This window comes from Sus scrofa, chromosome 7 (genome assembly GCF_054392235.1).
Source record: "Sus scrofa isolate SSC_HxYL_T2T_F1_AM1 chromosome 7, Sscrofa_HxYL_maternal_Yorkshire_Landrace_v2.0, whole genome shotgun sequence".
In the NCBI taxonomy this organism is placed as follows: domain Eukaryota; kingdom Metazoa; phylum Chordata; class Mammalia; order Artiodactyla; family Suidae; genus Sus; species Sus scrofa.
In genome coordinates, this window is record NC_139389.1 from 122717691 (window position 1) to 122732763 (window position 15073).

Genomic DNA, 15073 nt, shown 5'->3' on the forward strand with positions numbered 1-15073 from the left:
TTTTCTTTAGCCTACGGTGCACACGATGGTAAAGGAATCTGTGTTTTCTCAATCCAGCAACAGACTGTGACTCGGACCATGTGTTGTTATACTATGATTCGTTTGCCTCCTCACTTGACTCTAAACTTTCAATAGGCAGAGACCACGTACGTGTGGTTCAGAGGGCTTCGACCTGACACAGTGCCTGGCACACTCAGGTTTGACAAACACGTGCTGTATATGTGAGCATGTGAATAGGAAAGGTTGGAGATGGGAGGAAAGAACCACTTGACATCCCACGGGCTTAAACCAATCACTATGAGCATTGTGACACTTTTCTTTCTTTCTGATTAATGTTCTGAAAGAGCATTCTGTATCCTGCAATTTTAAGTATACTATAAACATTTCCCGCCATTGCCCTTTTGTGTTTGTTTATTTTTATTTGTTTGCTTGTTTGCTTTTTAGGGCTGCACCCTCAGCCTATGGAGGTTCCCAGACTAGGGGTCTTATTGGAGCAACAGCCATGGCCTATGCCAGAGCCACAGCAACACCCAATCCAAGCCGCGTCTTCGACCTATACCACAGCTCACAGCAACGCTGGATCCTTAACCCACTGAGCGAGGCCAGGGATCCAACCTGCAACCTCATGGTTCCTAGACTGATTCATTTCTGCTGAGCCATGGCGGGAACTCCTCTTGGCCTTGTTATCGTCATTACTGTTTTCACTTTAATGGCTATATATGATTTTATCAAATGGATCTATAATAATTTACTTGTTTGGACTTTCAAAATGCCCTAACCTTTTTGCTTTTATAACTATGTCAATGAACACATTCATTAAAAAATGCTTTTTCTTAGAAAGAGACTCGAGTTCATTTACTTATTTGTCAGACACACACCCAGAGCCCACTATGGACCAGGCACGCTAGTTTCTGAAGATGTAGGGATGAGCAGAAAAGAAACAGAATCTGTCGAAGCTTTTAGTCCAGCCAAGGAGAGAAGGAAATAACTCTCCAAGAAAGTACAGTCACCAGTGTGCTAAGTGCCCTGGAGAAGAGACAGAAGGTGCGACAAGAGGGCAGGATAAAGGGACTGGGCGTGGAAGTCAGGAACTCAATTCCTGGGGAAGCAGGACGGGGCTGAGATCCAAGGGACAAGCCAGGAGCGCACGGGGAGGCACAGGAAGTGGAGATTTGTCCAGGCACAGGGGACAGCATGTGCAAGGGCCGCGTGGCAAGAGACAGCAAGGACATTCTGGGAGCTGGAGAAAGCTAAGTGGACAGAGTACAGAGTAGGGATGAGCATGGAGCCCACTGAGGCTGGAGGGTGAATGGAATGAAACTATTCTGGACCGGGGGGGGGGGGGCACTTAAAGATTCTGGTTGTAATCCCAGGAGCTCTGGGAAGCCGCTAAAGTGCTTCAAGGAGAGGGCCAGCGTGCTTAGATATACATTTTGAAAGTTCGTCCTTACTGAGGGAGCAGAACACTAGCCCTCCAAAAATGTCCACATCCGAATCCCTGGAACCTACGGTTATGCTCCATGGGAAGTGAGGGTTAGGGTTGTCGGTGGAATGCAGGTCACTGAACTTAAACTGGGAGATTATCCTAGATTACCCAGCTGGGCCCCATGTAAACTCAAGGGTCTTTAAAGGCGGAGGAGGGAAGTAAAAGACTCAGTGAAAGTCAGAGAGAGATTGGAAGATGCTAAGCCGCTGGCTTTGAAAACGGAGGAAGGTGCCCTGAGCCAAGGAATGCAGGTGGCCTCCTGGAAAGGAGAGGAAACGGATTTTCCCCTGGAGCCTCCAGACAGAATGCAGCCCTGCTCACATCTTGATGTTGGCCCAGGGAGGCCCATTTTGGATTTCTGACCTCCAGAATGGAAAGCTAACAAATGTGCGTTGCTTAAGTCCCTAGGTCTGTGATAATTTGTTTTAGCAGCCATAAGAAATTAACACAAGTGGGCCCGGGGCAGGCAGAGAGCATGATCATGAGTTTGGTTTTTATGACCTTGACACAAAGAGCATGGACATTTGGAAGGATTCATCTATTTGGCTACTTCTAAAATAAGTCATATGACCTATAAAGAAATTTGACTTTCCATGACCCCAGTTTTATCATACATCAAAAAAAACGATATTTAAGGTCAGTTCTACTTCTAAATCTCGGATTTTATAAGCTTGAAAAGAAGCAAAGATCCTTTCCCCTTAGGATCCTGTCAGTACTTGGCAATCACTGGGGAAAAACTGATATTAAAAACAGTGAATCTAAACTAAAGGGGGAGAAGGTTCCGTTAAAAGAAGCATCCCCTATACAAAGTCATCTTGAAATACCTTAATGAGAAACGTGTTGAATTTATCAAAACTACAAAATTCCATGGAGACGTACAAAGGGATATTTTTAAATGTGCAAGGACGTGCCATATGTGTATTCCTGGATGGGAAGATTGAACACTGTAAAGATGCCAAATTCTTCCCAATTAATTTATAGGTTGAATGCAATTTTCATCAAAACCCCAAAGGGAGGTTTTTGGAACGCCACGAAAATGATTCTACCATTCATCTGGAAAATAAACAGGCAGGACGAGCCCAGAACAGTTTGAAAACAAGAAATACCAGGTTTTAGAACATATTATAAGATCCAGGAGGAAAAGTATGTCCCTTGGTGCAAGAATATGGCAAGAGAATAGATCTCGATCTGGAAAGAACTCCTACTATGTGAAAGAACTCAGTACAGAATATGATCTTCAAGACAATATACAGAAGCAGGAATTATGTCGAACAAACAAGAAGCGGAAAACAGGCTAGCAATTTGGACACAAAAATGTTTAGATCACCCCCTCATGCTAAATACAAATAAATTCCAAAGCCCTGAGCAGTCTTAAAATTCAAACCAATCAAGAAAATGGAAGTGAAGGGAGGTCTCACGGTGGTGCAGTAGAAACGAGTCCGACTAGAATCCATGAGGATGGGGGTTGGATCCCTGGCCTCGTCAGTGGCTTAGGGATCTGGTGTTGCCATGGACTGTGGTGAAGGTCATAGACACGGTTTGGAGCCCACGTTGCTGTGGCTGTGATGTAGGCCTGCAACTATGGCTCTGATTAGACCCCCAGCCTGGGAACTTCCATATGCCACAGGTATAGCCCTAAAAAGCAAGAAAAAAAAAAAAAAAAAGAAAAGAAAAAAAAAAAGAAAGAAAAAAGAAAAGAGAAAAGAAAACAAACAAATGAAAAAAAAGAATAGAAAAATGTGCAAATGACATGGATAGATAATTCACAGAAGAGGGAATAAAAAGAGCTAATCAGGAGTTCCCACTGTGGTGCAGGGGGTTAAGGAGCTAGCATTGCTGCAGCTGTGGTTTTAGGTCACAACTCCGGCTTGGCTTCCATCCCTGGTTTGGGAACTTTCATATGCCATGGGTGCTGCTGAATAAATAAATAAATAATTAATTAATTAATAAAAAGAAAGAGCTCATCAACAAATGAAAATGTTCAATAGCACTAGCAATCAGTGACGGAAAAAAAATCCAAAAATGAGATACTGTTTTTACCTATTAAGTTATCAAAGATTATAAATAAATAACATTCAATCATCAGTGAGAGCACAGAGGGACAGATGCTGTAAGAGGCAAGTGTCATTTGTTAATTAAGCAGTTTGGTAAGAAAAATCAGTAGTCCTGAAAAAAAAAAAAATAGTAAGTTCACACTCCCTAGTATGGTCTTCCCACATCTAGGAACCTCCTCTAAAAAAGTAACTTAAAAGTGCAGAATGGGAGTTCCCGTTGTGGCTCAGCAGTTACGAACCCAACTGGTGTCAATCCCTGGCCTTGCTCAGTGGGCTAAGGATCCCACGTTGCTGTGGCTGCGGTGTAGGCCAGCAGCTGCAGCTCCAATTTCACCCCTAGCCTGGGAACTGGAACTTCCACATGCCACGTGAGCAGCCCTAAAAACCAAAGGGGGGAAAAAAAGTAACTTAAAAGTCCAGAAAAATATGTTGATTGTAGGGTTATTTATAAAGTGAAACTGGCAAAACGATAGAAAAGCGTGGGATCTAAAACTCATTTGACAACAGAAACATGGAGAGAAACAAGAAAGATGAAATAAAATATTAACAACGGATATCTCTGATGTTCTAGGCATGGGGTTGGTTGGTGTTTATTCTCTTTTCTTTAAACTTTCTCTATTTCCAAAATGTCGTACAAGGAGAATTTATTACTCTTGGAACCAGATCTCTGCCCAGCCACACACACGCACAAGTGTACCTCCCCTCAACACACACACACACACACACACACACACACACACACACACACACAAGCACAGAGAAAAATGTCCATCTTTTCAGCACACATACAACCACTTCTCTATTTTGTCAGCTTCCCACTGCATGCAATTGAGAGCTAAGGAAAAATTCATGTTTGATAAAATCATCTTGCTGGTGATGGCCAACAAAGGAAAAACATTTAGCACTTCAAGGGCTTATATAATATGAGTTTATAAGAAAGGCATGAAAAGAAAGATGTAATGGATAGGACTGTTAAAGAAACAAGTCTGTTCAAATCCTCAGAGAGGAGAGCGGGTCTGGGGTACCGCTGTCTGGGCGCACATTCCTCTGTGGCAGTTTCTTTCTGTGACCGCATGGTCTGACTATTCTTCAGCAATAAATACACCTCCGTGTGGAGGTTTTTATTGAAACCCGGCTCCCAGCAGGGAGAGAAAACAAAACAGAACTCTTTTCTTAGTTTGAATCAAACCGCAGGGATCAAACGAGTCTGAACTTCCCATTTGGTGTTCTAATCTCTGGAGCACCGATCAGAACAAACACCCCGAGATGCCAATGTTTCATGGCTTCATCTCTTCCCCGTGGCTTCTCTGCACCCCCGCCCCCGCCCCCAGAAGTGGGCTGCTGTGCTGGGGACTTCCGACCCGCCAACTGCCAGTCCCATGTGCTCTGGTACCCGGCGAGGGGGCGGGGTCTAGCCTGCCCATTAGGCTTCTAAAGTGCCACCCTCTCCCCAGAGTAAGAGACTGCAGGCTTTTCTTTTTTTTTTTTTTTCATTTTAGAGATTCTAGAAATCACCCAGCCTACTCTTTCCATCTTGCAGATGAGGAAAAGGAGGCCCAGAAGCATAAAGCAACTTTCCTAAAGTTACAGATTCAACTGCCAATGAAATTAGGACAAGAAAACCAGGTCTTTTGATGCATTAGCACAGTCCTGTGTGCAGCTGGTAATAATTCTGGGCTTTCTGAGCTCCTGAGTACCTTTGTCAGAAATCCACATTGGTCCCATTTTAGACAGAAAGAAAAGGCAAACTGCAAAATACCGACAGCTGAAAGCTGCGCACACACACACTGAACGTATCCTAAGAACAAGACTCCTGGATTCTTCATTTCCAACTGCTTGATCGTTCTCTTTATGAGGGGATATGGGATAAACTCTGGGACAGGAGTTCTGCAATAGCCAGCCTTTTCACAGCCATGCAGAATTATGGGCTGAATAAGACCTGGACCTGGAATGCCCTAGTCCATGAGGCCCCATCGAGTGCCCTCCCCAGGGCTCCACAGAATAGGACAGAGAACATAAGCAGGGGCTGAGAAAAGAAAGGATAAAAACATTTCAAAATATTAGTGCTCCAAAAATAGGTAGTGATGGAGTTCCCATCGTGGCTCAGAGGAAACAAATCTGACTAGTATTCACGAGGACACAGGTTCAATCCTGGCCTGGCTCAGTGGGTTAAGGATCGGGGTGTTGTGGTGACCTGCAGTGTAGGTCGCAGCCAGGGTTCAGATCTGGCGTTGCTGTGGTGTAGGCTGGCGGCTATAGCTCCTATTCAGCCCCTAGCCTGGGAACCTCCATATGCTGTGGGTGCGGCTCTAAAAAGACAAAAAAAAAAAAAAAAAAAAAAAAAGGTAGTGAGTGTACATTTGAAGAACTTCCATTAAAGTTCTTAATTATGTTCTTCTCCCACAGATGCTGTATTTAAGAGTCCTTAGCAAAACTTGAGTTTAATAGATGAACTGGCATCAAAATGAGAGGAATTTCATTATAAAATACTTTTTAATTAATGCTGCATAGATAGCTGTAAACTTGAATTTTGAGAAATAGTGAGGAATTAAACTATTAGTGGAGAGTGAGTGCTCCTGGAGGTTAGAGTTTTGACTGATTTGATAGAGTGGAAAAGTAATGGAAAATGGAAAAATAAAAATCAATGAGAATCAAGGGGAGAGTTGAACCAGCAGATTAGAGATGGAGCTGAGAGCAGGGGAGAATGTGAAGTCTACAGCAGCCTAAAAAACAAGGTGAGTGAGGAGTTCCCGTCATGGCGCAGTGGTTAACGAATCCGACTAGGAACCATGAGGTTGCGGGTTCGATCCCTGGCCCTGCTCAGTGGGTTAAGGATCCAGCGTTGCCGTGAGCCTAGCCTGGGAACCTCCATAAGCCACGGGAGCGGACCAAGAAATAGCAAAAAGACAAAAAACCAAGATGAGTGAGTGCTAAAATCTCCCAAAATTCAGAGCAAAAGATAAAAAATTTGTGAACCAAAGTGAAAGGTAGCCAAAAAAGAAGTATGTTCTTTTTATAATATAGTTAATTCACCCCCTTGTGTACTTTGCTGGCGCTCATAATTAGTGGTATACTAGAAAGCTCCAAAGGGAATTTTATAAAATATAGCATATACTCTTCATTTCGAATCAAGAAAGCTAAACAAAACAAATATCTTAATGATATTGTTCTTAGGGGATGTACAAATATTAGTTTCCTAAAAGTAACATCAAAAAACAAAGATACTTTTCATCATACATGTTATTTAGTAAAGTATTAGAGGGGTCTGGCCATGGTGATAAGGCAGGAAAAACAAGTAAGAAAAATTAATAGGAAAGGAACATCACTAAACACTGAGGTCATGATGATATAACCAAGCAAACTCAAAGAAATCTAGTAAGAATTTTAGAAATAAAATAATTCAAGAATATTTACAATATAAAACACGGTCCAAAATAACAATAGCATTCCTTTTTAAGACTAACATTAATATTTTTGTTTCATAAATAGATTTCTCTTATAACAAGGACAAAATGTATCTGTGCACATTTATTGAGTACCTACTCTATAAAGGTGGGACCTACTCTATAAAGGTGGGATATATCAATCCAACATAAAAGTACCAACTATTTTTTTTTTTTGGCTGCACCTACGGTATGTGGAAGTTCCTGAGCCAGGGATTGATCCCATACCATAGCACTGCAATGACAATACCAGATATTCAACCCACTGCCTCACCAGGGAATTCCCTGCAAACATTTTATAGGAGAAAAAATAAACAAAAGTATTGTACAAATGGCAATACTTCAAGCTAATTTATATATTTAATAAATTTTCAAATAACAATAGGGTAATTTGTTACATAAAAATTCTAAAAACCATATCAGAGATCAGTTTGGACAATAAAGGGGAACTTGTCTTAGGAAATATCAGATTATGTCATAAAGCAACCCACATTAAAAGTATGCAGCTGACTTCAGAAATCCACGGAACAAAGTAAAGAATTTGAGTAAAGGGCATGAGTTATATGGGAATTTACTATATGACGGTCTGAGTGCAACAGAAAAGAGAGCTGCTATGGTTATTCCTTAATAATATTAAGATATATAAACTTAGACTCTTACTGTATATTACAAACCACAATAAAATCACGGTAAAGAAAATCTTACACAAGTTCCCAAATTTAGAAGAAAAGGGAATAATTTATTTATCCCTAGCAGCCATTTAGATTTACTATTTAGGACACAGAAGAGGAGTTTTCTTGTGGTACAGCAGCTTAATGGTCTGGTGTTGTCACTGCAGCAGCTTGGGTCACTGCTGTGGTGCAGGTTCAGTGCCTGGTCTGGGAGCTTCCACATGCTATGGACATAGCCAAAGGAAAAAAAAAAAAAAAGAAAAGAAAGAAAGAAAAAAAAAAACAGGAAAAATTATAAATAAATGGCTGTTGGGTTAGGGGATAAAACTAAGATGAGTAATAAATATTGATGTGAAAATATTTGCAATCAATTTTGTGTGTAAGTTTTGACATCAAAATTATAAGAGAAGCTCTTAGAAATCTGTAAGAATACCTCAAAATTTTCAGTTATACATGGCCAAAGTTACAAAAGAAAAAGGTTTTGTTTTGTTTTTTTTTGGTCTTTTTGTATTTTTCTAGGGCCGCACCCGTGGCATATGGAGGTTCCCTGGATAGGGGGTCCAAGTGGAGCTGTAGCTGCAGGCCTATGCCACAGCCACAGCAACATGGGATCTGAGCCAAGTCTTCGACCTACACACACCACAGCTCACAGCAAAGCCGGCTCCTTAACCCACTGAGTGAGGCCAGGGATCAAACCCTCAACCTCATGGTTCCTAGTCAGATTTGTTAACCACTGAGCCACGACAGGAACTTCCTAAAAAGTTTTAAATATACCAAATTTAAGTAAATATACAACTTGCCAAGTGTGTGGAGTGAAATAAAAGTGTGATGTAACACAGAGTTCCTGTCGTGGTGCCGCGGAAAAGAATCCACCTAGGAACCATGAGGTTGCAGGTTCGATCCCTGGCCTTGCTCAGTGGGCTAGGTATCTGGCATTGCCGTGAGCTGTGGTGTAGGTTGCAGACGTGGCTTGGATCTGATGTTGCTGTGACTGTGGCATCAGCTGACAGCTATAGCTCTGATTCAAACCCCTAGCCTGGGAACCTCCATATGCCATGGGTGTGGCCCTAAAAAGCAAACAACAACAACAAACAAACAAACAAACAAAGGGTGATGTAACACTTTATATTCACCAAAACAGCAAACAAGTACAAGCAATCATGACTGACCAGCGTTTGGCAAGCTCCCAGGAAACATACCATTATTCAACCACAATGTTTCAAGTTTTCCCAAAGCAGTCTGACAAGAGGTAACTAGAACCACACCCAGCCAAAAGAATATTTTTGGCCCTTTAATCCTATTTCTGAAAATTTATCCAAAGAAAACACATTTTAAAAACTTCTGCTCTTCAAAAGGCACTGGTAGGAGACTAAAAGACAAGCCACAGACGAGGAGAAAATCATTGCAAAGCGTACACCTGATAAAGCCATGCATAAAATATTCTCAAAACTCAATAAAAAGAAAGTAAATAACATAATAAAAATGGGAAAAAGACTTCACTAAAGAGGATATACAGGTGGAAAATAAACACATGAAAAGATTTTCACCATGACTGCTCATGAGGAAAATATGACTGGAAACCACAATGCGAGAGCCACTGCATCCCTTAAAGCATAGTTCAGTTGACAAAGTGTTGATAAAGATGAAGAGCAACTGGAATTCTACTCGCTGCTGGTGGGAATGAAATGTTTTGGAAAAGTCTGGCAGTTTCTTTAACAATTAAACATACACCTACCCAATAATCTAGCCATTCTACTCCTGGGTATCTACCCAAGGGAAAAAGCACATATCCATTCAAAGACTTGAACCTGAATGTGCACAGAGTTTTGTTTGCAACAGCCAAAGCCCCAAAACAACCCAAATGTCTATCAACATGTGAATGGATAAGCAAACTGTTGCACACCCATAAAATGAAATACTACACAGTACTTAAAAAGGGACGAACTATTGGTATACCCTGTGAATAGATAAACCTCAAAAGAATTAGGTTGAGTCAAAGAAGACAGACCAAAAAAAAAAAAAGTACATATTGTGTGATTCCATTTATATAATATTCTAAAAGAGGGAATGAATTTGTACTGTTAGAAAACAGCTCCGGAGTTTCCTTCCTGGCTCAGTGGTTCAAACCCAACTAGGATCCATGAGGTTGTGGGTTTGATCCCCAGCCTCACTCAGTGGGTTAAGGACCTGGCATTGCCATGAGCTGTGGTGTAGGCTGCAGATGCGGCTCGGATCTGGAGTTGCTGTGGCTGTGGTGCAGGCCGGCAACTGTAGCTCCAAATTGACCTCTAGCCTGGGAACTTCCATATGCCAGGGGTTCAGCCCTAAAAAGCAAAAAAAAAAGAAAAAAGAAAAAAGAAAACAGCTCAGTGGCTGCCTGTAAAGAGGAAGCAGGAAGGTGGAGAAGGTTGGGAGTACAAGGCTGCAAAGGGACCCGGGGAAACTCTGGAAGGTGATGAGTATTTTCAGCATCTTGACTGCAGTGATATTTCATGAGCACATACATCTCAAACACTATTAAACTGTATCCTTTAAATAGGTGCAGTTTATTGCATGTCAATTATATTGCAATAAAAATGCTGAAAAATGCTCTAGCTAGGAAATCACGTATACCACCATCTTTTGTAATGGCAAAAACCCAGTAGGAAACCCAAGTGTCCCACAAAAGGAATATAGCTCAATAAGTTATGGCTCATCAATTTACCATAAAGCTTTTCTGTTATTAAATAATATATGTGATGCCGTGTAGATATAAACTAACATTTTCTCACATTAGAATATGAAATGATATATACAACATTGCTACAACTATACAAAACTGCGATGACACATGGCTGAGGACTGAAAGAGGCCATAGAGAGATCTAACAATTGTTACCATAAAGTAAGAAATTACAGGTATAAATGTAAAGTTGTTGAAATACATTTCTTTATTTTATTCTGTTTTGTTTTGTTTTATTTTCTATTTTACTTTATTTTGGGGGGCTGCGCCTGTGGCATTCAGAATTCCTGGGCTAGGGATTGAACCTGCACCACGGCAGGAACCAGAGCCACAGCAGTGACAGTGGAGGACCCTTAACCTTCTGTGCCAGGCCACGAAGAGAACTAACTACCTCTTTCTCTTTTTGAAAAAGAATAGGATTACAGCACAAATTGACACAACACTATAAATCAACCATACTTTAATTTAAAAAAACACAGTAAAAAAAAAAAAAAAAAAAAGAACATTACTATGTTTGTTTGGTTTTTAGAGTTTTGTTAACATCTTTCTAAAGCTCTCTCAAGGAGTTCCCTGGCAAAGCAGATTAAGGATCCAGGGTTGTTGCTCTAGTAGCTTGGGTTGCTGCTGTGGAGTGAATTTGATCCCTGGCCTGGGAATTTCCACATGTCGTGGGCGTCATCAAAAAATCAAACAAACAAACAAAAACAACAACAACAAAAAAACAACTCTCTAAAGTATTCAGGAAGTTCTGCAGTAAGGGGACAAAGAAATTAATTGACATTTCAGTGCTGATTTTCCAAGAAAATATTAATTGTTTGCCTCTTTCCTCTTTCTTTGCAGGCATTCTGCTCCATCTCCACTGGTCTCGTTACTGCTGTGATCTTTCTATCCCCTGGATACTGTTTTGATTTTTTTTTTTTTTTAGGTCCTTGCTGTTCTTTGTCCAGCTACCATCACAATTCTGAACACTGAACTTTAGTCTCTAGATTGCCGTCAAGACAGACCAGAGCATCATCTGTTTCCCTCATAAAGCTGTTAGAAGACCCCAGTCTGTCCTCATGGTACAGTTCCCTCCTTAACATAAGTCTCTGCTGAGCCTTATTTCCTTATTCCCAAGCCCCAGCTTCTAATTTGTCAATCCTTAATTTCCATGCACTACCCTAGGTTCTGGGGACAGAAAAATGAATAATGTTTGTGTGATGGTTAATTTTTGGTGTCACCTTGGCTAGGCGAGGGGACCTAGTTGTTTGGTCATACACTAGTCTAGATGTTGCTGGGAAGGTCAACCTTTAGATGTGATTAACCTTGAAATCAGTAGACTTTGAGTCTGGCAGATTACCCTCCATGTGGGTGGGCCTCATCCAATCAGTTGAAGGCCTTACAAGCAAAGAGTGGTTTCCCAAAGAAGTGATTCTGCCTCTGGAATGCAGTAAGTCTATAGCCTTCCCTGTGGACTTCAGACTTGCCAGCCCCACAACCATGTGAGCCAACTCCCTAAAATAAAGCATGCTTTCTCCTTCTCTCTCTCTCCACACACATACACACACACACCCTGGCTTTCTGCCTAGAGTTACCATCTGAATTGAGGTTCAGAGAAGAGAAACTCAAGCAGGGGTTGATGGTCTCACTGAACTGAGAAGACAGGGGTCAGAGCATTGAACATACGTGACACCAGGAACAAATTATTTTTTTAAACACCTTCCTCAGCATGACAAAATTACTTTCAGCAGTAATCATGTAATAATCAGCAATAATATGTATGTTCTTGATCTATTCTCTGGTTTTAAAACACACCATTGACAATGCAAAAAGGAGAATAAACATCATCTTGCAAAACTGTATTCAGGTTCAGTAAAATAGTTTAGGTGTACACTAAAATTTACGCTTAACAAACATAAATATGATGCCTCGCATTTCCCACTTGGTTTCACTATTTTACATTTTATTTTGCATTTTAAACACAAAACTCTTAGGTGGTCACACACAATGACAGACTTTAATAACTCACATGATTTTTCTCTCTTCCCAACCACCTCGCTAACTCTGTTAATCACAGGAGGTTCTTGTAGCATAAGAGATGGAAACACAAACTGTATTTGAAGCCAGCTCAAATGATTCTGAGCTGCTAGAAATGTACTCTCAAAATAAGCACGTGCATCCATTTAATAAAATGAGGATATAATAATATACAATTTAAATTTCACATACTACAAACATATTATTACAACTCAAAAGTAACCCCAGCAATTGTGAAGCATGTGGGCCAACAAAAAATCCCATTCCCTACCCCTTCCCAAGTATTTTATCATTGATTTGTCAGAGTTGTAGAGACTTGATAATAAATAACAGATAGGCTTTTAGTTATTTTCATAATTATTTTAACATTCTCTTTAGACTACATTCCTCCAAATTTCCAGCACCTGGATTGGATTGTTTCCTTACTCCGAACTTGAGGGCAAGGCTGGCTTGGGCGGCTGAGGGTCTGAAATTTCTGGGGTAGAGCCATGCATGGAAAGAGCTCCAGAAATCTGCATGGGTTACCTTGAGGATGTGCAGGAGGTGAGAATGCAAAAACTCGGGGGAGGAATTGACAGGAATGAGCCAGCCGAACAATACTGATCTCACGCAGGGCTTGCACATGTTGAAGTGGTTCCCACTAGAAAGACTGGAGAGGCTGTGCAGAACACCTTGGCTATTGTGTAGACACCGGAAAGGCCACACGGCAGCAGTAGGGCTAAACTAACTGTAGAATAAAGGGTACTCTAAACTGTACAGTTCACCCTTGAACAATGTGAGTTTGAACTGCACGGGTCTGCGTGTACACGGATTTCTTTTTTTCAAAAACTATAGTACCTGCCTGTTCATTTTACAGATCTTTAAGTGTGGGGAAAAGTTTGTGTTTGATTAGAGGTCACGATAGGTGGATTCAAAAGAACTAGGGTTGGGGGAGTTCCCTGGTGGCTTAGCAGTTAAAGATCTGGCCTTGTTACTGCTGTAGTGTGGCCAAAAATAAATAAATAAATAAAATCAAAAGAAATAGGGTTTGAGTCTATTTAAACTGTTTCAACTTCCTGACCTCGGGTGAGTCATCTTTCCATTCCTTGTTTTTTGAGGCACAGATAGCAGTATACACAGATTTTTCAACTGTGAGGGGGTTGTCGTCCCTGACGTCTGCATTGTTCAAGGGTCAATTGTATAAACAAAGCTTATAAACAAGACTTAAAAATCAAGCAAGTAAATTTAAAACCTGCCAGAATAAATCTCAATACTTAAAAGAAGACATAAACATCTTGCTTTCACCATCATTACACTCGTAATTGTGGTAGGTAGAATTTTCAGGAATGGCCCCCAAGATTCCATACCTGCTAGTCCCCAGAACCTGTGAGTGCCATGAGAGACCATTCCCATGACTGTTATTTAATTCCGGTAAAATAATCCTAAAGGTCCTTCTGGAATCACGTGAGTCCTTAAAAGCAGAAAACTTTCTCTAGCTGGAAGCAAAAAAGGAGATCAGAGAGACTCAAGTATAAGAAGAATGTGACACACCATTGCTGCTTTGAAGATGGAGAGTACTGCATGAGAAGGAATGCAGGCATCTTCAAAGAGCAGAGAGTAGACTGGCTGACAGCCAGCAGGAAAATGAGAACCTCTGACCCGCAGCCATAAGGATGTAGGTTCTACCAACAACCCGGATGCACTCGGAAGCAGATTCTTCCTGTGAACTTCCAGATATGACCTCAGCCAGGCCAATACCTTGATTTTGGCCTCAGAGATCATAAGCAGAGAACTCAAGAGAGCACATCAGACTTAAAACCAACAGAACTGTGAGATGAAAACAGAGGGTGTTGTGAACTACTAAGTTTCTGATAATGTGTCACATACAATATAAGACTACTACAGTCTAGGATCCAATAACAACATTATTATACATGCTAAGAAGTAGGAAAATGCGACTTATAAACAGGAGGAAAATAAGTCAATAGAAGTAGAATCAGAAACAACAAAGATGACAGAATCAGTAGACGAGAACTTTTAATTATAAGTATGCTCCAGGATTAAAAACAAACGAACATGAACACAATGGAGAGAGAAATGGAAGATCAACAAAACCAAAGAACCTAATGGAATATCTAGAAACTAAAAGTATAATAACTGAAGCAAATAATTCATGGGATGAGATGAAGACCATATTAGACATTATAGAAGAAGTGGTCTATGAAGTTGAAGAAATAGAAATAGAAACTTTCCAAACTGAATCTGAGAAAAAAAAAAAAAAAAGGCTGAAAGAGAAAGGGAAAGAACATTCCAAAGACTTGTGGGGCAATAAAAGTGGTCTCATTAGATGTAATGGGAGTATCAGAATAGCAGAGAAGAAGAAAAAATATTTGAAAGAATGATAGCCAAACATTGTCCCAATTTGGTGACTATTACAATACCCTGATCACAACAAACCCTAAGCAGGATAAATAAAGAATACTATTAAAAGGAACATCTTAACCAAATTGCTGAAAACAAGTGAAACAAAATCATAAATGCAGCCAGAGAAAAAGACACATGTGTTCAGAGAAAAAAATATATAAAAATTACCACTGATGTCTCATCAGAAACAATGGAAACCAATTAGAACGACAACTTTAAAATGATGAAAGAAAATATCCTTCAAAACTGAAAGTAAAAACATTTTCAGACAAACAGAAG

At 40.5% G+C, this 15073-nt stretch overlaps 1 protein-coding gene across 14 annotated transcripts in view; it reads right to left on the reverse strand.

Annotated features, from left to right (window-relative positions):
* The window catches only part of EFCAB11 (EF-hand calcium binding domain 11), a 191886-nt gene that overhangs the window by 52335 nt on the left and 124478 nt on the right, over positions 1-15073 (reverse strand). The window contains exon 6 of one of the 14 annotated variants that reach the window (XM_084966682.1): positions 7320-7878. Within the exon in view, the coding sequence (XP_084822808.1) occupies positions 7668-7878 (211 nt within the window). The 3' untranslated portion in view covers positions 7320-7667. 14 annotated transcript variants of the gene reach the window in all.